The sequence below is a fragment of the Drosophila simulans genome, chromosome X (assembly GCF_016746395.2).
Source record: "Drosophila simulans strain w501 chromosome X, Prin_Dsim_3.1, whole genome shotgun sequence".
Taxonomy (NCBI): Eukaryota; Metazoa; Arthropoda; class Insecta; order Diptera; family Drosophilidae; genus Drosophila; species Drosophila simulans.
The window spans coordinates 17,624,793-17,648,907 of record NC_052525.2 but is presented as its reverse complement, the minus strand read 5'-3'; the positions used below and the strand labels follow the sequence as shown (position 1 = coordinate 17,648,907).

At 40.3% G+C, this 24,115-nt stretch overlaps 1 protein-coding gene across 4 annotated transcripts; it reads right to left on the bottom strand.

Moving 5' to 3' along the window:
- Nucleotides 1-637: 637 nt before the first annotated feature.
- On the bottom strand, nt 638-18,687 carry LOC6740189 (frequenin-1). Of its 4 annotated transcripts, none has more exons than XM_039297975.2 (8): nt 18,558-18,687; nt 12,765-13,033; nt 6,547-6,571; nt 6,374-6,422; nt 5,763-5,852; nt 4,695-4,773; nt 4,487-4,575; nt 638-4,318 (listed from the first exon to the last, which is right to left on the bottom strand). In XM_039297975.2, exons 2-8 carry the CDS (start codon nt 12,826-12,828, stop codon nt 4,151-4,153), a joined length of 564 nt encoding a protein of 187 aa, XP_039153909.1. In that variant the 5' UTR covers nt 12,829-13,033; nt 18,558-18,687; the 3' UTR covers nt 638-4,150. The 4 variants fall into 4 exon arrangements, with proteins under 4 accessions (XP_039153909.1, XP_002077070.2, XP_039153907.1 ...); XM_002077034.4 differs by having other exon boundaries at nt 18,260-18,671; XM_039297973.2 differs by having other exon boundaries at nt 18,396-18,671.
- Nucleotides 18,688-24,115: the final 5,428 nt, after the last annotated feature.

The following is a 24,115-nucleotide window of genomic DNA, read 5'->3' as shown; positions in this document are numbered from 1 at the left end:
TAGTACACAGGATATATCGAACGAAATGAAAGTCGAGTCAAGGTAAATGGGAGAAAAAAATTGGTTTCATTTTTTGTTATTTTTTTTCGCTTTTTTAGCATATCATTTCGTTTTGTTTGCTTGGTTGCTTTTGTTTTTGTTGTTTTTTTTGTAAAATATACGACCTTTCGCTTAAACTGATGTTATTTTCGTTACATTTTCGGCTTTGGTTTTGAATTCTTCGCGACTTTATACATTTCGTTTTGTTCTTAGCAAGGAAATCAGATTCAAGTTTGCTAAAGAATATCACTAAAAATGTTATTAATTCCCCACTATCTGCCGCTATCATCTGGTTTAAACGCCTATTCACGCATTATCAGACATTTCGCTTGGATATCTGTGTATCTGCCATGCAATATTTTATTTTAGTTATTATGTCTATTTAGCCGGTCGACTCGTTATTGCGGAGTGTGTATATAAGTTATGTATATATTTATTATCGTATATTTATTTATATATATATTTACCCATATATATATATATATAAGTATATATGTGTATATAATGCATGTATAAGTATGTAAAATATTGCTTGTGAAACGTTTAACTTGACATTCGTGTGGTTTGTCAACGGCGGTGGAAAGAAACTCATCTTCGACTTCTGCAACTGGTTTTTCACAGCTTTTCACTGCTTTTCCACTGTTTTTTTTTTTTCAGTGTGTTTGCGGGAAAAGCTTCACTCGCCGGCCCATTGTAAATTAATATAAATATTTCATAATTCTCGTATTCTCGTATTTTGTCGGCTATTACAATTGACTTGATTCATTGCAAACCCATCCAATTCAATCCACAAAAAAAATTCCTTGCTCTAACTTACTGTTTTTATGATTTTACTTCTTCTCGGCTGCATTTTTGCATATTTGCATTTTTCGCATTAATATTATAATTATTTTTCGTTACTTAAGACCCGTTATATTTTGGTGTTAACAAACTTATTCGGTACTCCTCGTTTCTGTCAGTGTGCAACTGGGTATGCGCGTGGTTATGTGTGTGTGTGTTTGTGTGTGTGTGAGGGTGTGTCTTGTGGTGTGCGTGATTCACTTAGTGTTATTTACAGTTTGATTTCCTTATTTCCGCCTCAGCCGCCTGCTTACAAAAAAAAAGAGCGGTCAACGTGAAAATTGCGTTGCGTTTTTCCCGTTTTTCTCCAATTTAATCTGTCACATATAATAGTTTAGTTAATATTATTTATAAATTTCCTTTTTTTCGTTTCTTTTCGATTCGTTTCAATTTCTTTTAACTACTAGACTACTACAGACACATTTGTTTTGTCAGCTATATCACTTTCGAATTATTTAATTATTGATTAATTTTCGCATTACGTTTATTGTTAATATACTCGTACAAGTGTGTGTTCGTGTGTGTCAGTTTGCGTATGTGTGTGTACTATATCTTGTATCTTTCAGTTTGTTTCTTCGAAGAATTTCAGTGAGGTTTATAGAAGCGTTTTTGTATTCGATTTTTGGTTTTGTTATAGTTCCTTAACTTGCTTTCGATTGCTGTGCTTACTATATAGAGTATATATAAGTTTAGGCATACACATATATATATATACATATATATATGTATTTATATATACATACATATGGCTATGTGTGTGGTGCGTGTGTCAGTGTTTGGGGAAAAGTGTTTGGGTTGCACGGCATTTGACTTTTGAATTTGTATCGTGTTTATTCTTTTAGATCGGTGCTTAAATACATGGAAAGCATAGGAAAAGATAAACGTAAATCGGTCAATTGGGAATGTTCGTTCTCAAAGAAGGCAAAGCAGGCGAAATCATAAGAAATACTACTACATACATAGGCACTATATAGATATACAGTATGTGTGTGAGCGTGTGAGTGTGTGTGTGTGTGTTTGGGTTAGTGTTAGTGCTTGTGTGTTTTCAGGGAGTCCGAAATCTCCCTAGATCTAGATTACACAAAGGCTACTAAACGGGTTGTATTTTCTTTGGGGGCGTGGTGGTGGGGGGCGTGAGAAAGCGGGAGATTCAGTATTTATAGATAGTCATCGGAATAGTAAAACGGTTGACTGGTTTATTGAAAAATCAATGCAATAATAAAGCTGAACCGCATATAGAATAGAAATTAAATCGTATGATGGATTTGTTTCATTGTTATACTCGTATATATATACATATATATCTCCTAACTGCTCCAACTTCCATGCTTCTTCTGCTGCGTCTCGAGGATATTGGATATACATTTGTGTATATATATATATGTTCATGTTCTGGCTGTTGATGTGGCTCTGGTTGTAGCTGTGCGTTCTTTGATTAGTTTATCATTTATTAATGGCTTCACTTCGCAGCTATTTCTGGACTTCTGGAGCTGTGGTGCATGGGTTCATGGGTTCATGGATTCATGGATTTCTGGGCACTGTTCTTAAGACCTTTGGATATCCTTTTTCTCTGCTCATCCTGCTCCGCCTATTGTCATTATGTTCGTGTTGTTATTGTTGTTATTGTAAATATGGTTTGGTTTTGGTTTGGTTTGGATTGGTTATTGTTGTTGGGAACGTATAACGCTTAACGGAAAACAAGGCAAAGCAGAATTTACAGATAGAGAGAGATGGAGAGAGAGAGGGAAAGAAATATAGATAGAGGTAGAAAGAGACAGAGAGAGAGATTGAGAGCGAGCAAACGAAAGCAAACACTTTTCTGCGCCTGTTGGGTATGCAACACTATTTGTACGCCGGCGAAACTCATCTGCAGATTTAATCTCTTTTCGCAGGGGAGCTGCATAAAAGCCGATCAAGGTGCGTTTCATGACTGCAAGGCAGCTGGCTTGAAAGTACATGGGTTGCCTCGCATTTGAGCCTGAAAATAAACACACTTCTGCTGGTGCTGGTTGGTTATGGAACTTGCTCATAAATCCTCTTTCATTTCTCAAACAAGTCCTGGTCAATAAAAGCAAATGAATATCGGAAGTTGGGGTACCGAAGTAATTTGAATAAAAGGAAAGTTGCTATGGACAGCGAGACCTTCTGGCTTAGCATTCTTTTTACATACACTTGCAAAAACTTTAGTGTTAGTATTGATGGAAATCAGAAAACATTGAGTGGTGTAATCTCATTATACCTCATCTTCGATTATTCAAATAAGCTAAAGTGAATGCACTTGGAAATGGGTTATATGTGTAAGTATCTCTCGTAATCGTTAAAGTGTTTTTTTTTATGGTATTTTTAAGCTAGCTCCCCTCTGCTGTGCGATGCCCTCTAAACTGTGAACTCTGAACTCTGTTCGTCCTGTCTGCGGCCACTTATCGGATTGATACTGTATCTATATGTATATATATATATATTAAGTGTGGATATAGTGGCTGCTGTTGGCTGTCGTGAGTGGAATTAGCTGACTCGGATCGAGTTTATATAACTCGCTTTGCTTCGAAGGCTGCACAATTGATGCGTAGGCTTAGTTCGGCTCTAATTGTATCGTTTAATTGTTTAGTATAGTTATGCTGATTTAATCGTAGGTTTAATTAGTTTACTCGTAATTGGTGTATGCTTCAAAAATTGATTTGCGCCTCCGCGCCACTCGATTTAATTTAAAATTAGTATTAGTTTATTTATCTTTCGACTTTTTTTTCGTTTTTTCATCTTTTTGTTTTTCCATTATTGCTATGAACTGCGCTCTGACTACGCCATGATTTCCTATATATTTATATTCTGGTGTATATTTAAAAATTAATTTCTTTCGGTTTTTTTCGATTTTTGTTTTTTCTTTTCATTTCTTTTCGGTTCGTTTGTTTGGATTTCCATCTCGTTAGTTATTCTTTATCCATATATCAAAAAATTATTATCATCTTCAGTGTCGCAAGCGACGCGCGGAGAATCGAGAATCAAGAATTGAGAATTGAGAAAAGCGTGGAGAGAAGAGAGAGTGAAGAGTGGAGAAGCGAATGCAAACGAAGCGGCAGGGGCGTGGCACCGTACCAACCCGCCCCCACCCACAAACTTCCATATTTTTTATTTAATTTGTTTTGTTTTTTTTTTTAAGCGGGTTTCGATCAACTTGCAGTATCAATATCTTTTTATTTCAGTTTATTGCGCGCTTGGTTTTTGTGGAATTGGAATTGGGTCTGTTATCGGTAATCGGCCATTGTTAATCGATTTAACCACCACCTAAACTTAACGCCTGAACTATACGTGGATCAGCTTTACTACCCTCACGAAATTCTTCTAATGTTAATTTGCCATCGTGGTTTTTGTCCATCTGATCGAAGATCTTGTCCACTCGTTTCTGCGGCGTGTTCTCGTCCTCCGATTGCGGTTGCTGTCCCTGTTTTCAAATAATTAATAGTATGTCAAATATTATTGATAAATCTTTACTTAGCTTAACGTGCTAAACTTAATCATTAAAATAACTTTAAGCCTAACCTTGAGTTGGCTCAACTTTTTTACTATTTAGCAGGGAAAAGGGTAAGGTTCTTCAAACCCAACTACTTACCACCATCTGGTAGATCGCATCCACTATGTTGTACATCTCCTCCCGCGTTATGTAACCATCGTTGTCCACGTCGTAAAGACGGAAGGCCCCTGTGGTTGAGGCATAAATAATGGTAAGAAAATAATAATGAAAGTATTGATGGATAGCTGGGTTTTTGTGAGCTGTTGTATTTTTTTTTCAATTTGTGGAAAAACATGGCGCCACTTACACTGCAGTTTTTCGTCCAGGTTGCCCTTCGATGTGACGGATAAGGCGCGTATGAACTCCTCAAACTCAATGGAGCCATCCTGGAGAGCCATAAAAACGGTACGGGAAGGCCGGGAAAAAAAGAGAGAAGAAAGCAGGCACACACACATACACACAGCGGTAAGGACACAAAAAGACACACACACGCAGAGAGACAAAGAAAGCAAATCAGTGCAGACATCAGACAGTTGACATTCTGTGGTTGTTCGGGCGGGGAGGGTAGCGAAGGGGCGGGCCACGCCCATGGTCCATAAATAATAAAAGCGAGGAACAACAAAAGCAGCCAAAATTTATGATCACCCACACCATAAACTGGCCAACAGCGGTGAGAGTAAAGGGCATTAACCAGCTAAAATCAGTTTATTTTGTGGCTGTCTCACACTTTTAGCCCACGTCAGCACACTGAGGGAAAAACTAGCCCCAAACTTTGTTGCAAATGGAACATGTACCAATTTAGATAAAATGTTTGTAAATATTCCGAAAAATCTGGATTTATGCTAGCAAATTCCTTGCACAATTTTTTCCTGGCCCTGCCAATGTGCCACAATTGAATATTTACCTGACAAAAAAAAAAAAAAACAAAAAAACATGGCAACTTTTATCCCATGAATACAAATCATTCGATGTTAAGCGTATAAAAACTTCAGTTAAATATTTCTTTTGCTGAAAATCCTTTTGCATATTTATGTTTATGCCAACAAAATCCCTTTCAAATCAAACAAATGCCTTTTGTAAATATTTTAGGGTTGGCAAATGTAGGGAATGAAAGTCTGGTTTTTTCGAACACTGAGCAATAACAATTTGTATCTTATAAATACAAATGATTCAATGTTAAACAGTTTTCTGCTTTACAAATATTTGCTTTTTGCATAGCATGTTTAGTTTACAAAAGATGTGCCACTGTACTAGTTATATACAAAATTATGGAAAACTTTCAAACGCAAATGGATTGGAAACTTTTTAGTTTGTGGGCGTGGCCAGCCCCAGTTTCTACTGGGGAAATAGGATCTAGAATAGATTGAATACTCACATTGTTCTCATCGAAGACGCGAAAGACGAGCGATGCGAATTTACTGGGATCGCCTTGTGGAAAGAATTGTTTGTAGATTTTGATGAAGCCCTGAGAAGAGTGAGAAACAGATAGACGGAGAAATGGAGAAATGGAGAAACGAAGAAGGGGGCGAAAGACAAATGTAGATGAATCAATTAGAGGCGTGCCACATATGCGTATGCGTATGTGTTCGTGTTTGAATGATGCGCGCATTAATAAACTTCATTATCAACAAACAGCCGACGACGACAGCAGCAACATCAAGAACAACAACAACATCCACTTCGACATCCACAAAGGCAATGTCATTAGCAGCCGGGGGTCGTCAACACATTTGGCCAACCCCAAGACCTCCACTTGTATTTGTGTTATCCTGGCGAAGGACCTCTCATGTCTGATATGGCTGCTGTCGTGGAATTAGCAAACATAAATCGAGTGGAGGGGCGAGTTTGGGTGCAAGGCGGAAAATTAACTTAATTAACCGTTTGACTTAAATGAATTGGCCACGCTCAGGTGGCCAATTTACACACACACACATACAGTCGACTGCGCCTAAAGGATGTTTAAGGACACATATCCGATATACTCACTTGCTCCGTGAGCAGGCCGTTGGGGCAGTCTTTCAGGAATCCTTTGTGCCTGGCGGGTGCGAAAATGTTTGATTTATATTCAGTTAATTCGCGGATATGTTATATATGTATATATATTTAGATATATATCTGCCAGATATGCCGCCCGCTGGCATTTTTGCCAGCCAACTCACCATTGACGTATTTCTTTCTCTGTGACTGCAAATGAAAACAAACAGAAAATCGAAGTGGATTAAATTTTTATGCGGTATTTGAAATATTTACAAGGTGCGAGTGGATTATTTTGAATTGTTTCTGGCCGAATATGCTAAACCGTTCAATTGAGCACACAAATTCGTGTGGGCCGTGTTGCTATTCGAATGGTACAGTGCGTTTCGAACCTGCCATGCCAGCTGACAATAGCAATGGCTTTTTTCCGTCAATTGTTTATTTACACACGAGCTGTCACCAAATCCACAAAGGCTGATGAAGGGTTTGGGAATTACAAATAACATCGGATTAAATTCCAACTTTCGGTTATCAAAGGCTACCAGCTGGCTTGAATTTTCGATACTTTTGGCCAGCAGTTTGGGATTTAATCTAGTTATTAGTTACACTACTGATTATATTATTTAATTTTGTAGTATACATATGTAGATTTCACAGGTACACATAACATAAGCTAAAGGACTTAAAGTGCCTTGCACGTTTATATTATTTAGTTACAACTTAATGGTAGCTTCAAGAAGAGTAGTTAATTGCTCTTTTATAAAATAAAACATGGCATTAAAGAAAATTATATAGGTTCTCACAGAATATGGCATTCACAATTAAAAGTAATTGTTGCTGGAGGCTATACTACATATATTCCATATAGTTGGGACTGCTGGCTTCTAAATCAATTTTCTCTCTGCCGCACAACTAATGAAATCATCGTTGCTAAATTATTCATTCATTATTGATTGGCGTTCGATAGGAGGCGGAGTGGTAGGGGGTAATAGGGGGTGGTGGTTAGGTGGGGGTTGGGGCTAGGAGAATTCCCGGAATGACCTCTTCATTATCCATTTCTATGTGCCCCCTCCACACTCCTCGCATATGCAAATGCTGAACTCATTCGGTTCGAGTCCTGAATTATCTTTCATTGTCTTTCGACCACGCCCAGGGCTTCATCTGGACCTGCTCCTCCTGCTCCTTCTGCTCCTCCTCCTGGACTTTCTCTGATTTTCCACCACCTTCTTGCCCACCATTCATGCATATAAAAATGTTCTTTGTTTTGCTGGCATAAAATGTTCTCTGTTTGCTTTCTTTTTCCCCCATTTTGCTTGGCCATTGCCATTGCCGTTGGCCTAATGGCCGTTTACCAAACGTTTAAACGCCGCTCAGCCCCTTTGGGAGGTCCAACCTGACCGGGGCCGTATCCTGATCCCAGGTCCTCCGACTGACTCCTGGGCGTGTGAATGGCGCACATGTTCCCTGACCAGCAGGACCAGGCAATTGGAAAACAGAAAATAAAAAAAAAACAAAAAAAACAAAAATGAAAACATAAATTCACGCAAAATTACACACATTCGAATTGCTTTTGAGGGGGTGGGTGGTGTTGCGTGGTCAATGGCCGGCCATTTTGGGCGGCGTGAAGAGGTGGCCAGGTGGGGGTGGGGATTGGTGGCGGAGACACGCCTCCAGGGAGCTGGGCAATTGGAAACGGAGCTGGAGACGGGCTATTGACTCGATGGCTGCCAGTTATCTGCAGCGGCCACTCGCATTATTCATGGCACGGTGGTTCATATATCATCTGCGTGCCCAGCCACATGCACCAAAGAAAATGCACTGAAAGAAATGCGGCACAACTGTGTAAAGACGCCCCTTTAAATTTATTGCAAAGTTGAAGTTCCCAGAATAAGTGCTAATATTCTTAATATTTAATTTAAATTACAACCTACAAATGATTATAATTTAATTTGGAAAAATTGTTAACTTCCCTAACTTTAAGTGCTATTTCCAATTGCTTTGCACTCATTTTCATTCTGTTTCCTTCAGCTTGGTTATCATTTTTCATTTTGATTAGCTGCCTGGCAAAGGAATCGCTGCAGCATTTGCATTTTAATTAGCCGCAGAAAAAAGAGCGCTTCGTGGGTTTTATCCCCCCTATTAAACGAAACCCCACCCCCCTCCCCACCCATGCCCCAGGGCATATCCTTGATCCATTATGCGTTGTCCTTATCCCGCAGGGAATGTCAATCCGGCGGAGTCAACACAATTGGCACAGCCAGCGCCAGGAGCAGAATTGATTGGTAATCGATAGCCTGGCTAAAGGACCAACACACCGACTGAGAGACAGGACCCACTCTGCCTTCTTGTATTATTGACGTGTGGCATGTAAAAATATAACGGCATTTAAGGGGCAGCATTGTGTGTGCCTTTCATTTTTTCCCCCATCGTTTCTCCTTTTTTTTTTTGTGTTGTATGCCTCTGCGGCGTCACTTGTTCGCCTGTATTGATTGTAAATAAAGAGCATATTGCTCATACGACTTGTTGCCATCGGTTCCAGTTTACCGCCCCCCATCCGAAATGCATTGTCATTCGCATATAGCACGAGTCATTCTGTCAGCTCAAGTTGGCTTGAAAAAGATTGCGGATCAGCATGGCAGGATGTGGGTGCGGGTGGCACTGGTAGTGGCTCACCTTTTTGCAAGGAATGTGGCAATATGTGGTGCAATACAACCCCCCTTTTCCACACCCATGCCAATCGATTGATGACCGAGCATAACATATTCATTCCACTGGGCCATTTGAATGTTGCCCATATCAGCGGCTTTTCCGCAATCACAGCGTGGTATAAAATGTATTTTAAATAACAATGTTTGTCATGGTCGAGTTAATAGTATTGTACAAATAGCATTTTTCATGTTTTAATTGCCTGCTTTTCCTATCGGCGAAGGGCTAAAATAAAATATGCATTTAATTGCCATCGAATTCTATGCGCATAAACAATTTACTGCTGGCGAAATTGTTATCATTTTCAAATCGTTTGTTTGTTCATATTTTCCGCTTTACATGGCTTATGCAATTGTTTTTCCAATCAAATTCAATTTAAATAAGTAATAAACCCATTGCGTAGACACCACAGTTTGGCATTCCAAAATTGATTGTTTTAATAATATTTGAACAATCATTTTGAATGAAATATCTCTATGAATTTGCTACCAAACTTACAGCTTAAAAAGTGATTAAGGCCATAAATTATTGCAGTTTGGAAACATACGTTACCTTAAGACTTTACCCAATACCTAAAAGCCATTATTTTGCCTACAGATATTATTTAAGCCAAGTTATAACGAACAAATGGCTAGAACATTTTGCTTCATTGCCGAAAATCCCGAACATGAAATTATTAGAACAATGTAGTGGAAATCTGGCCAACAATAGAATGTCACACCTGGTTGGGCTCGTAATCGAATTATGAATTGATTGAAATTGAAGCCAACCAAGTTTGTGTTTTAGTGCAAAATTCGCCACGAAACAGATAATAAATAATACGATACTCCATCACGTTGTCATTTGCCTTTAAACAAAAACAAAATTTCAAAATATAAATAAAATAGAGTAATCCTTAAGTCACATTTTGTACAAATTGCGCCAGAAAGTGTTGGGGATATTTGGCTTAGACAACTAACAACACGAGAACCCTTTGCACTCCTAACTGCTTTTCAGTTAGCCACGGGCACTGCTGCTTTCGACCCTAATTCGAGCCACCATGGATGGATGAATGTGTGGCCCAAACGCACTAGGGAATTTGCATTTGCTACCACCCCTCCTCTCGCCTGAACTAATCAAATTTCTGTCCGTTTATTTATTTATTCAGTTGTGTGGCGGCAGGGGGAAGGGAAAGGTAGGGGGGGGGGGCTAGTTTACGGCTGCAAAGGGCTAAGACGATGGGCGCTGAGGGTTAGTTTAATGTCCAATTGATTGGCATGTCAATGGACAGGACAAATATTGACGCAGGCCAGCAGAAATTGTTCATACGACCCGTTGGCAATAAATTGAGTCCTTAGTTGATTCATTTGCTTTGCTTGGACAAGCAAATCTCTGCCAAACAGCAGCTGTTGCACAAACACACAATGGGCTTTTCGGCTTGGGGGCGGTGGAGCATTCGAGGCAAGAGGATTACAATTATTGAGTTGCATATTTAAGCAGAGCCCAATGAATTCCATTTCAGCGCAGCTCAGCCAGCCAGCCAGCCAAGATAAACAACTTCAAGGAAAAGCCATTAAAAAACGGTGAAAACTTTGGCAGCAATCTGTCAACACTTTCCTCCGTCCTCTACCTTATTTTCCAGCTGTTTTTCCTTTTCTTTTTTTTTTTTTTTGTTCGGCCAGGTGCCCCCAAATGCCCAGCGGTAATTATTTATACGCCCGTCGAGCGCCCCACCCCCTCCGGGTTAACCCCTGACCTCGGTGGGGACCGCAGAATAAGAAAATACAGCGAGGAGGCAAACGAAAGCAATTAGTCACAAAAGTTTGGGGCTCGAAAAGTTTCTGACTTGCATTTTTAAGAAGCCCAAATGGCCGAAACACAAAAAGGACCAAAAGCTCGGTGCCAGCTAAGTAAATGTAATGTCCTGCTTAGCAGTAAAAGCAGCAGCTACAAAAGGAGCTACAAAACGAGATACAAAACGAGATACAGAACGAGTTACAGAACGAGATACAAAACGTAACGGAAATCGGTAGCAGGGCACGTAAACTGAAAGGTAGTAACTAATAGTAACAGTTAACACAACACATTGTACGGGCCACAAGAGTTAGCCACAACAACAGGTGAAACGCAGCAACAAAGCATACAATTAATGTTCAACTTTGTGGGTTGAAGAGGTCGTAAAAGGTGAGCTGCATTACCATAAACGTGAAGTGCAGTTCCAAAAGTGTTGCCGCTTTCGAGATGTGACTTTTGTAGAAGGAATATTATTTAGAGGGCAACCCTATCATTTCTGATTACTGCTACCTTGATTGAGTTATTCCTGTTTAGACTTGATTTCTAGAACTTAAGCGTACTGATTTATAGCCAAGTTTATAGCTCGGGCTATAATATCCTTCGAAATATCTATGCCACTGAAATGCCAACGCTTTTTTTTAGCCAAGCTCAAGTCGAAAGCAGCCATAACTGCAGCTGTCAGTTTCAGCAACAATAACATGTCAATTTATAACAAAGTAGCAGCAAAAGTGGCTACAGGAAAAAGCGATAAAATTAAACCATAAATGTCAAGTGCTCACCCCCCTTGTATCCAGCACGGGGTAACTCAATAGCCGCAGGACGAAGGATCCTTTCGCACTCCATCTATGCACTCCGAACTTGAGCTGGCTGGCTGGCTAATCCCAAGTTTCTCAATCGAATCAAATCGAATCGGGCTCAGATGTTCGCCGTCAATTGGGGCGACTTTATTGCCAACGCGGCCATGATGACTGATGAGTCAGTCGCCGTCGCTGATGAATAAGTTGGCTGGGAAAACACTTTTGAATTATGCATTTATCGAGCTACCAGATATCTCTGGCTATCTGGTTATCGGAAAATGTCTGCACCTCTGCGTATTTTGATTGATGCTCGGCGAACGAAAACAAAAACAAATCGAAATGGGGTAAACTGCCAATCGAAGGAAAATGGTAAATGAGTTTGGGGCAGATGGAGAAAAAAAATGAAAAAAAATAATCAAGAGAGAGGGCATAAATGCCTGGGCAAAACAAACAAACAAATAAATAAATAAGAAGACGGAATTATTACAAGGTAAATCAAAGTGCGGGGGCAGGAAAAACACGCTGTGGATGGGAAAATAATAAAATGAGGTAGATGTGGAATTGATATAGTGTCTATTAAGCGAGCTCAGTTCCCAAGGATAAATGCCAATTTTCGTAAGCAATCCTGGCGATTAACGGTACAGTTGAGGTCCTTGATTTGAGGGATAAAGTATAGCAAAATGAATTTATAAAATGCAATTTAAGCCACCATTTAAAGGGGTATTAAATGTTTTGGTATTGGTACTGGGTTTAAATTAAAATGTCATAATTGGGTATCCTTTATTTAATCAGTTGCATTTATATAGCTTTATATATATTAATTAAATTATCTTTCAATCTTCATCAATCAATTCTTATCAATCAATTATTTATAAATTCAATCTTTAATATTTATTATTAATATGCCACTTTTGCTTTAATTAACTTTAATTAAATGTGCATAAAAATGGTTGTTTATCTACATCTTTTATATTAGTCTCAATCTGTGCTCATTTAAAATGGAACATGTATCTACCTAAGTCTGCTGAAACCCATTGTATCACTAGATAATTGAGTACTTATGCCGCTGAAACGCACTGTACCACTTGATAATTGAATACTGAGACATTTAAGTGCGATTTACTTACAGTATGTGTCCGTTGTTAAGCGATCGATGGTATCCTGTTTCAACTTGGAGCTCTTTTTTCCCATGTTGTTCTTGTTGTGGCTCCCTAGTTGTTGTTGTTGTTCTACCTCTTGTTGTTGTTGTTATTTGTTATTTGTTGTTGTTGCACTTGACTGCTATTGCTTTTTAGTGGCAAACTTTTTTGCGCTGCCCAAGTTCGTTTTACTTTGCAATTTTTGTAGTTGCTTTTGTTTCGGTTATTCAAAAGTTTGCCATAAGTATTTTAATATGCTTTATAATTTTGTTATACAAAAAAAAAGAAAGTTAAATGCGAGGAAAGTAGGAAAGTATGGTGCATAGTTCACGGCATATTTGCTGATATTAAATCTATATATATATATTCATACATATATATGGGTTCAATTTTGTTGCATCTCAATAACTGGCCAAGATAGTTTATGAAAAGTTCTGGCCGCACTTTTTCCCGGCTCAAAAACTTCTCGAGTGGCGCTTAAAAGGAGTGTAAATAGTTCTTATGCGAAGGATGCTTCAAATTCAGTTGGATTTTCATTTTGGCCCCACCACTCGCAGGAGGCTCATCCATCAAAAACCCATCGATAATCCCCCATGTCCTGTGTCTTTTGATTAAAAACTATTTTTACTGGGATTTTTGTCGCTGTTCAATTAGTGATTTTCCGCACACAACAACAACAACGCCGCACTATGATTATAACGAGGCCAGAGGCGTGCCGAAAAAAGGGGCGCTTTTCCAGGGGTGGAGCGCGGGGGGGAGGAGGGGGATTGGGGGTATTGAAAGGCATAAAAATACACAGAGCGACACTTTTCAGGTCAACTCTCGACTCGAACTTTTCATGACAGTTGGCAACAAAAAAAAATCGTCTAGATGTGGGCGGAATGGGGTGGGGGTGGTTGGAGGGCGGAGGGCGGAGGGCGTGGCCCGCTGCAGAGGATGCAAACAAAAGCGCATAAAAAACTTAACCCTGTGTGTGCCAAAGGGGGTGGATGTGGGGGCGGTTCCCTCTGTTGCCTTCTGCGGTTGACGCGAATGGCATAAAAATAAGTTGCCTTTGTATTTTTTCTCCTCTCTGCCTCCAGAGAAAAAGGAGAGCGAAGCGGTGGAAGGGGTAAGGTGGGGAAAGGGGGCTCCGTGGTATGCAATGAAATAAATTCTGTTAATTTCAGATGCAATCCCGCCGAGATGTCGCATGCAAAGCGGTCGTATCAAGTGCAGCAAACGAAATCAAAAACACTCAATCCCCGGGGAAAAGTCAGGAGCTGGTGGAAAACGTGACGGAACTGCTGTTCATCGCCAGAAATCCGAGATGATCCCTTCTTGGCAGCACGAAACTTAATTTGTGCTGCGGAATTGTGTTCAAATCAAACCAATTGATCGGGAAAAATCGGGAACCTTTTCAAGTGCTATTAGCTGATAGGAAATATGTTTAAACCCAACTAATTCAATCTATTTGTGATAAATATAAGGAATTACTGGAGGTTATGTGCTTAATTAGCTAATTAAATCGAATTTTCGAATATAAGCGAGCGTATCTTTTCAAATTAGTATCTTTGTAAGAAAGTATCTTCAGGTTTTTCGAACTATTTACCCATTAACTGAGGAACTGAGGAAAACTCTCACATGGCAGGCGCCTTGGCATTAAGAAATGCCCGAAATGACTTTCATATCCCTTTCGCAGGACAACAAATATGGCGAGTTACTTGAGGTAAATGGGGTCACCTGCTTTCGCTTTTAATGAACTCTTTTTTATTGTAGGGCTGGGCACAATTATGTAAAGGCTGCCAGCCAGCAGAGAGAGAGGCCCTCCAATATCTTCGTTCAAGTCGTGTAAAATTCTTGTTGCTTTTGACTTTGTTTGTTTACAAAACTGTCGCACACAGAGACACGCAAAGTGATACACCCACACACACACTCACTTTCCTACTCTCTACCTTTCTCTCTGCCTCTTCCTTTCTCTCTCTCTCTCCCTCTCTGCCCTGCGAACATGAGCCATTGGCATTTGCTAACTAAACACAGTTTGTTCCTGTGCGTGTGTGTGTGGGTTATCATGTCAGGTGTGCTGCCGCGTGCGTGTGTCTGTGTGCGTTTGTCGCAGTGTTTCAGTTTCATTCTGTGTTGCCTTTTACAACGAGCGACGAGCTCAAATTTGTTCACACTAAAAATATTTTTACGTTTATTTCGTTCACAGCTGGCTGCTAATGCAGTGCCAACGAGCGGGATGGCACTATTTAGACAGGGATGCAGATAGCAGCAGGTCCTCGCTATCTACCTCTCCTCCCCCTCCCCTGGCCCAAAAAAAAAAAGTCCTGGCTTGTAACTCGACTCGTTTATCTGTCTGAATGTGTCCTTCTTCCCTGCTTCTCGCTGTCTATGTGTGCGTGTGTGTGGGTGTGTGTGTGTGCTTATTTTTCATACTGCCTGCAGTTGTTGGTGTTGTCTTGCCCACCCCCGCCCCCTGCTGCCTCGGCCACTCCCCCTCTTGAGCCAGCCGCCTCCTTTTTATCCTTCAGCTGCGTGTTCATCTCGCGTTTAGCCCGCGAGCATGCAACACTTTTCTCGCACTCATCTACACTTGCCAACAAAAGTGGGACCGAAAATGGGAAAAAGGGCGAAGAAATGGGCGTTGAAGGAATTGGAATGGAAATGGATGTGGATGTGGGCATGGCCAGGGGGATCGGGATCGGAACGCAGTGAATGGAACGGAGCGACGCGCAAACTTATTCGAATGAAATGGATTGTAAACGATACCCGAAAGCTGGGCTACACTGGCAAAAAAAACCTATAGTCTATTCAACATTGTAAGCAAATTATTTAAAGCGTTGTCTAAAAGTAAAAGCAAAGAAAAGGAATGATTGAGCGATTTAAAAACACAATCTATATCCACAAAACAAAACCTTTTATCTTGAGGTAAATTGTTTATAGAGTGAACAAACAAACATAGAATTGAATAATTTATTGATTAGTTTATAGAATTTTAAGCTTCCCAACATTTCCAATCTGCATTAAGTTCTGAATATACCAAATTATTAATGCAAACAACCTCGTTTTATTCACAGTTTTTGTGTTGCAAGCAAAGCTCGTAGATTTCAAGGATTTTGTAGCTTTTATGCTTGTTTTAAATCCGAACTGCAATTTGTTACTTCTCGGGCGATTACCACAGTTTGGCCTTTAAGCTAGGAATTACCGATTTCTGTCTGTGTATAAATGCAAATGAAGATTGAGCTGGCAGGAGGCAGGGAACCCAAGACGCGGAGCCCACAAAGGCGGTGCCGTCACCCCGCATCACCAGCGGAGGTGGTAAATTAATTTTTACACCCACAGTCAGCCACATTCAGGGATGGGATGACAAGAACCCCGCCCACTCGCCCCAATATGGGGCGAAAGTCTCGATGCAAACAATGCAGAATTCGAGAATTTCGAAGATTTCGATGAGCGGCAAAGGATCTCGAAGGTCCTAAAAATGGCGGTGGGCAGATAGACATGGCGGACGGACTGCAACCAGAGTGTCGAGGGATTGCCTAAATGTCAGTGCCTACCTTAAGGCGATTGGATTAGGCCGTCCAAGAGCGGGGGGATGGGGGGTTTGGCAACTCATCTTGGCAATGGAAATTCCGCCGAGCATTTAAATGTGGAATTCCTTGGAGGAAAGTGTGATTGGGATTGCAGGGCTTAGCAAATAAATGCTGCTATCACAATTGAAATATTCATGGCAACGGGCTAAGTGCAATTTAACATGAATTTCGAAATTAGCAAATCGGACGGATGCCAAAAATACTTTCGAGGCTGCTAACTGGCAAGTAATTGAAATGAATGTACTGCGAATTGACGACCGGCAAATGTGAAAATTTATAATTGGTTTAATTCGTACATTATCACCATGAACTTAGCATTAATTTGGAAATTAGAAAAGCAGACTGAAACCAGGCCAACTAAATACCAAGAAAATGAAATACATTTACTAGGAATATGGCACTAAAGCAAGTTGGAAATTTTTAATTGGCTCAACTTGTTAGCATTTGAGCTATGCATTTAATACTCGGAAATTATTCAGATGCGTTTAATTGCTCAAATTTCCAGATTTTAACTAAGCAGTTATACTTCATTGGTCGCAAAAGTTGGTCTTGGAAATGAAACAAGCCAATTAGAACATAGAAACCATTTAAAGTTAAACTTACAATTTTATGGATGAATAAATCCTTTTTAAATATCTCAACATGACAATAACATTAAATTTTTGTGTTTTGTAAAACCTCAAAGAAATGTAAGAACAAATATTTAAACATGATAAAAGCAGTTATAACCTTTAAATTGGGATAGAACTTTAAAGGATCTTGAAGTCTATTTATAAGGAATATCCTAAAGTAACATCACTTTTAAATGGCTCACTATAATTGAATATAATTGAATAAGCAGTTGAAATAGCATAACTGGACATTCGGTGACCACATCTTGCGGTATCAAATATCCCAGTTAGCAGATCGTCAAGTGACGGAAGATTGCATCTATTAAGCCCGGACAGATTGGCCAATTTGGTTGCAAATGAGGGAGGATAAGATCCATCCTGAATCCGGCTATTGCAGCTATTTTCGTGCCGATTCCGGGATTTGTGCAGCCGTTTTGGCCATGTCCAATTATCAAATAATTGATGCAAATTAAAATGCATTTTGTAGCGCCGTGTTTCGATTTGTTCTGCCCCTTTATTTTGTCACTCGCAAAAAAAAAGAGGAAAAGGATTAAGGCACGAAAAAAAAAGAAACGAGGAAATGACACGCAAGGTGAGAGTGGGGACTGCATTTGTGATTACGGACGGATTGTGTGCGGATGATTGCGGCCATTGATGGATGTTAGAGGGGAATGGAAACGCGGACTTCGAGGTGCCTGCCCCCCAAGTGAAAAATGAGAAAACCGAGTCCTTGGAGGTTAAGTCTAAGCGTCGCGACACAAGTTCTCGCTGGGCTGGGAAACTTATTTTTGTTTACATAATCCTTCCACGTTGTCTCGCTGCCCAACCCCCCTTTCGACCCACCTCAGCGCCCCCGCGGGCGTTTATTTTTTATATATATGTATATTTTTTTTTATTTAGCGGCAGCTGCTGGACCGCAAAACGTAAATTTGGGTCAAGTTTTGTAAGCATAACGAATGGCAGAACCAAAACCGAAACCAAAACTAAAAACCCCAACCAAACCGAAGGCATCCCATATGCATAAATGCGAAAGTAACCTTCGTCTTGCCCTCTCTTTCTGGCGCCCCGCTAGCTATCTCTTTCCCTGTCTGCCTGCGGGTGTGTGTGTGCGTGGGTGTGTGTGTGTGCGGGTCCCTTTTGTGTAAATTAATCTTTGACTGCCGCACAAAAGTATGCTACACAAATATAAATAAACACTTGATCCCTTTGTTGATTGTTTCTTTTTGTTTTTTGTTTTTTTTTTTTTTGTTCTGCGGCACAACTAATGTTTTCATTTAATTTTCGCACTTTTGCTTACTTTTTTGCTTGTTGTATTTGTTTCTTTATTATAATTTATTATTTTTGCTTTGTTTGCTTGCGTTCGTATTATTTAACCGAAAAAAAATGTCAACTATTTTGCAGGATTGGAACTTGGAAAAAAAAGGAAAACAAACCAACTCTTTAGGTAATTGCTTTATTATTTTGTTATTGTTGGTTGTTTGTTGCTGCCACTGGCGGCTAATGTTGTTGTTGTCGATTTCCGTGGACCGGAGAGCGCGCTTTGTCCTTTTGTTGTTGTGGTTGCGAACCAGCGATTGGATTGTAAACTTAAAAACCTGCCGAGCTGCGTTGCGTTTGTTTGGCGGTCAAATCAGCGACTGAAAGCGCTCTGCACGCTCCACGGCGAACGGAATACGGAATATGGAATACGGCGGAATGTGCGGCAGTACGGCCAAACGGCTGCCTATATGTGTGTGCGCTATCAACAACTGAGAACTTTTTTGGTAACATTCTCAATGGGCCGTGGTGAGTTCTCCTACCGCCCCCTTCCTTCCACCGCTTCGCTTAACACAGTACGGCACTCGCGACTCATAACCGACTTATATAACGCACACAAATGCAGGCATTCCAGCGAACTCACCACTCGAAACGATGACGAAGGCGCAGGCACCGAAGCTTTTCACCACACTCACCCACTCACCGACGTTCGCTCTCCCGCTCTCTTCACACGCGGCTCGTTGTGTGCGTGTTGAGGTGCCGCTGTGTGCGTGTTAAAAGCTGCAAGAACTTACAACAAAAAAACTCGAAGAGTTTAGCAGCTGCGGAGGACCAAAAAAGAAATGTAAGAGGAGGAAAAACCGAAAAGCCAGCGCAAAAATGGGCCAAAAACAGGCACCCCTGGTGAATATTGAACTCCATGGAAGCGAAAATGGCAAACCCGTGGACACCAGTTCTGCACCGGGAGCCATCGACAATTACCAGAAGCTGGCAATGGTCTTAGATAAGAGCCCAAATCGCCAAAGAGCTGGGAAAAGTCGAACAAGAACTGGGACAATCAGCAGAGCAGTTAGCGATAAATTTCCCCCCACTCTCAGCACACAGCGAAAATAACAGCACTTCCCAATGGAAAGCGACGATTTTCCGTCAATCGAAAACATTTTCCAACATTCAGTTTTGAATTTAGTTTAGTTAACTTTTATTTCTTGAAGTTTTCCATCATTATTGGGTTGTCTGTTATTTATTTGCTTTATTTTCAGTTTTTTTAAGGAATCTAGTAAAATACAGTTTTAAAAACTAAAAATTCTTGTATTGTATTGCAAGTAACCACAATTAACAGAAACTTGAGCAGAGAATCCCAAAACCTAAATTGCATTTTATTAAATTCTCCATTAAAATTAGCTTTTCATCATTTCTTCTCCCTTTCATTGTTAACTTAAATACATAAATATTTAAACTTTTTAAGGTTAATTCGAATAGGTCTATTAATAAATTCGAAAATGCTAATAAAACGAAGTGTATTTTGTAGTTTACGACCCACATTTACCATTAAAAAATGCTGTGTTTATTCATTCAGATGGAAATGGTCGATTTATCACAATCCAAGGCAATTTCAAATATTTTTCAGTTGCAATTAAAAAGAGCTAGTTTTTTTTTTTTTTTGAATCAGATGGATTTGTGTTTGCTTTTACTTAGTGTGTGTTTTTGTAGAAAATATGTATGCATTTATATACATATAAAAATATATATATATCTTATATATAAGATCTTCAACGCCAATATACTTGAAATTATGTATATAAAATTATAATCATTTTCAGAGAACTTGCAACAATATACAATCTTCAATGCACTATAGGTACCTTTTTGTGGCCAAAATTAATAACATTAAAACGGAGAGAGATATTTAGTTTCTGTTTTTTGTTTTGGATTACACTAGGGCATATCTTATATGATACCAAAAATTGTGGGCGTGGCACCGCTCCTTATATTTAAATTTGTTACCAAAATAAATTACTTTTAAAGTAAAACGAAATTTTTGGTATCAATTTTTCATTTGTATTCTTAATAGACCTTCTTCTTGCTAATTTAAAATCCTAACAGCTGTAAGGTTAAGGAAACTTTATAAAGGCATCTCTGCTTTCGTGCCACACACTAAAGTATCCTTTAGGCGGCAATCTTTCTTTTTATTTGCAACTTCGTAGGACGAATGCGGGATTAATTGAATTAATTTTTTGGTCGCAACACTAAAGTCTAATCTCATACTAACATAATGGCGTAATCAAAACTTAGTATTACGGACTTTTGAAAAATGGCTTTTTGGCCACAAAAAGGTATCATTCAGCCTATACTGCAATGGCTTGAACCTTTTTTCCAATTCCTGCCAACGATATATTTGCTAGATTTTTACAAATAGTCCACCTTTTTTCGCTCTGTGTAGGAGCAGCAGTTGGCGGGGAAAAACTTTATCACCAGAGCGCTAGATACGCGAAGTCCTAGAGCCGGGGGAAAGTGCGTACGAGCGACGGGCGCACCTCCAGAACGAGTCCTTCTCCTCCCAGGACCACCGACCCACATAACCCTCCAGCCCCCTTAATTTTTCTTCTTTTTTTTAGGATCCCTACGCTATGACGTGGCTGGGTAACAATCCGGCAATCCAACAAACGAACAAACAAACAAATACATGGCATAACACGATAATAATAAAAATACAAACATTGCCATTGCGTGTCCCTCAATGACGTAACCCCCCCTGAAAACACACAGAAAGACAAAGACAAGTAGAGGGTGAGCAGGGTTTGCGGGGGGTGGTTGGAGTTGGGGGTTGGGGCTTCAAGGCGCCCCAAAGTGGATGGACAGGGAGGGGCAGTGAAACCACATCCAAGTGGGTGGGCATATTGCCGGTACGAAGAGCGCTAGTTGCTGGCTGAAAATTTACATTTTTCTATGTGCGCACAGTGCGGTACAGTAGTGTAAGGCAAGTAACTTGTAACTCAAAGGGGTATTTATTGAACTAAAGTTATATTTGAAATTAAATCAACTCAAGGAGTGCAATATATGCATTAATTGGAAGGCTAATAGCAAAATCTTATATGTAAGATTATAGGCAGTAACTGATGGGCAGAGCTTACCATTACTTTGTCGTGCTGCCTTACACCACCGCAACCCACTGTACTTACACACATCCCATTGGCGGCTGTTGGCTTTTCCAGTTGTTGCCATGCCCGTTAATTGCCCAGCCAATGGCCGCATCGGTTTTTACGGCCCTCTGGAGGACCGTGAGGTGTTAACTTCGGGAGCGAGACATCTGCGGATTCTCGCCGATCCATGGGCCAGTTCATTAAAGACGACTCTCCGGATCGCTGGTGGTGTGTGTGCGCCGTACACAGTGGGTGTGTGTTTATCCATTCGGATGGAAATGGGCAATTTATCAAAATCCCAAGCAAATCCAAATAATTTTCAGCTGCAATTAGACGAACTAAACTTTTATGAGTCAGACGCTTCCATGTTTGTTTTTACTTCTGTTTGTTTGTTATGAAATTTCACAAACCCCAACCGAACCCCATCCCAATTTAGCCCCAGCCCAAGTGAAAATGAAAATTGAAATGGAAATGGGAATGGGAATGGGAATATTTCTGCTCAGTTTATATGTCCAAGTTGAGTGCAGTGAAAGAAAACAAGCGGCAAACAAAACTCTTTGCCATCAATCAAATTTAGTTCTTTTTCGTTTCGTTTTTGCGTATTTTTGTTTTTTTTTTTTTGTTTTTTTGTTGAACACAGTTTTCCATTTCCATTTCCGTTTTTCCAGTCGACTCGATTGCGTCAGAGACAGTTGGGGGAACTTAATTTTAAAGTTCCTAGAAGTTGCTAATCCTCAAACTCACCCCCTCCTCCCTCTATCTTCCTTGCCTCGTCTTCTTGCCCCAAGATTCGGCGATATAAAGGAAAAAGAGAAAAAAGCTGTGGAAGGAGCAGCAGAAGAAAACATTGCCGAGTTGTCGTAAGCGCTGACTAATCAGCGTCATTATCAAAAAAGCCACAAAAGCAGCAGCACAAAATATACAAGAACATGGAGGGTTTTGCTCGGGATAATACACGCGGCAACATTTTGTGATTATCATTGCGCGGCGAAAGTGCTTTTTAATGTCGCCGAGCATTTTAAATAATTAGCTGATGCCGTGGCGGCATCCAGCTTCTCCGTCCCTCCTAAATGCTCCATTTGTAATTAGCTTTGCAAGGGGGATTGTGTAGGGACTTCCAACTGTCTTGGCTCCGCGGCGAAACCGACAAATAAAAGAGTTATTTCGCCAAGGATCCGCCTGCAGCGAGGTGACAACCCTGGCGGGGCTAAGAGGCAACCATCTAGACGAACAGCAGCGACAGATAGTCCACGTGGAGCGATAAGAGCCGCCCACATGGCGTATACGCAATGTTGCGCCCTTCCGACTGCCAATGCCAGTTACTCTCTCTTGTTTTCCACATCCTGCGGTGGCCAAATTAATTTACGGCTGCTCTGGATCGAGGCCTAAGCACCGAGTAAAAATGGGGAAAGAGGAGCGCACCCCTCGACAAAAAAAAAAAAAACATGAAATAATAATAAATAAATTCATTAACATAAAACACGAAGAACAACTTGGTGGGGGGGGCAGGGGTGTAAGAGGGGGTGGAAATTGAGGGGTGTCGGGCAGGAATGCGTGACGGCAGACGGAAGCCAGGACTCGCTCGTTACCTGCCTGGAGATTATCATCAGCGGATTGTTATTGTTTCGGGGATTTTCATTGTGTGCGTCCCTTGCTTACTGTTTTTCCCTCCAGTTTTTCCTGCTTTTTTTCCAACTTTTTTCGATGGTTAGCATCGTTAGCGGCTCCCCCGAACCTGCGAGGCCCATTCATTTGCATAATTTTTTATGCCACAAGGGGTGTCGAGTGGCAGTTGTCCCCACTCAAGGGTTTCATCGATGGCGGCAATGTTATCAAATATATATGTACATAGGTATGCCCCTTTTTTGTTGTGTGCATGTGTGTGTGTGCGAAGGGTTAAAACACTTTTATGCCTCATCAACGCATTTTTACGCTCAATGCGCGCCGTCAACTTTTATTAATTGAGTTTTGTATGAAGTGACAAGGGGAAATGGGTTGAGTGCTAGCACTAGTGTAAAAAACCAGCGGACAACGAAGCTTATGAGATGATAAAGCAGAAATAAAGGTTAGTGAAACGCAGAAAAACTTCTGTGAAAGTAACTAATAAAAAAGGGACTCTAAGTAGATTAAAATAAATGAACTGTACAAAAAACTGGCTAATTTAAGTGGAATTTATTTACATACCTGCTACATATATTCGAATAAATATAGCTAGCTGGAATACTTTGTCACTTAGGAACGCTTGACTGTGCTTAAATATTCGGCAGCTCAGAGGTCCATCGGGGAAACCAAGTCATTCCCAGCTGATTGAGTTGAGTGGGTGCCGGTTGGCCATAAATCAATGGAAGCCACTAAATCATTAGCCATAAATGGCCGCAGACCCGCATCATCAAAAAGTTTCAATTGGCCGAGAATTTTGGAATACTCGTAAGCCATGGCCAAGAGTGATTTCGTGTGCGTTGAGCATAAAACCTTAACACTTTCCTTGATTGGTCCCGGCAATGGAACACCAGTCGAGCCGCAGCACAGTGGTTCCACCCATAGGCCAAAAATAAAAACATTAAAGTCCAAATTTTAACTTTAAGTGTATCATTACTTTCTCATAATTAGTCTAGCTATTCAAATTTATTCATGTTTTTGTCTTGACAGCATGATATCAATCGAATGTTGCCGCGTAAGATAAAAAACCTTATTAATCCACAATACTCTGCAATGGAAGGCAGATAATAAATAAAGCTGAAGCTTTCGTTATGCCC

Excerpts from the sequence above, each read along its gene's own strand:
- LOC6740189 (XM_039297975.2), bottom strand. The coding sequence starts at position 12,828 with ATGGGAAAAAAGAGCTCCAAGTTGAAACAGGATACCATCGATCGCTTA. Across the intron at positions 6,572-12,764 it reads CTTAACAACGGACACATACT|TCACAGAGAAAGAAATACGT; the intron begins GTAAGTAAATCG and ends TTTCATTTGCAG. Across the intron at positions 4,319-4,486 it reads ATGCGATCTACCAGATGGTG|GGACAGCAACCGCAATCGGA; the intron begins GTAAGTAGTTGG and ends ATTTGAAAACAG.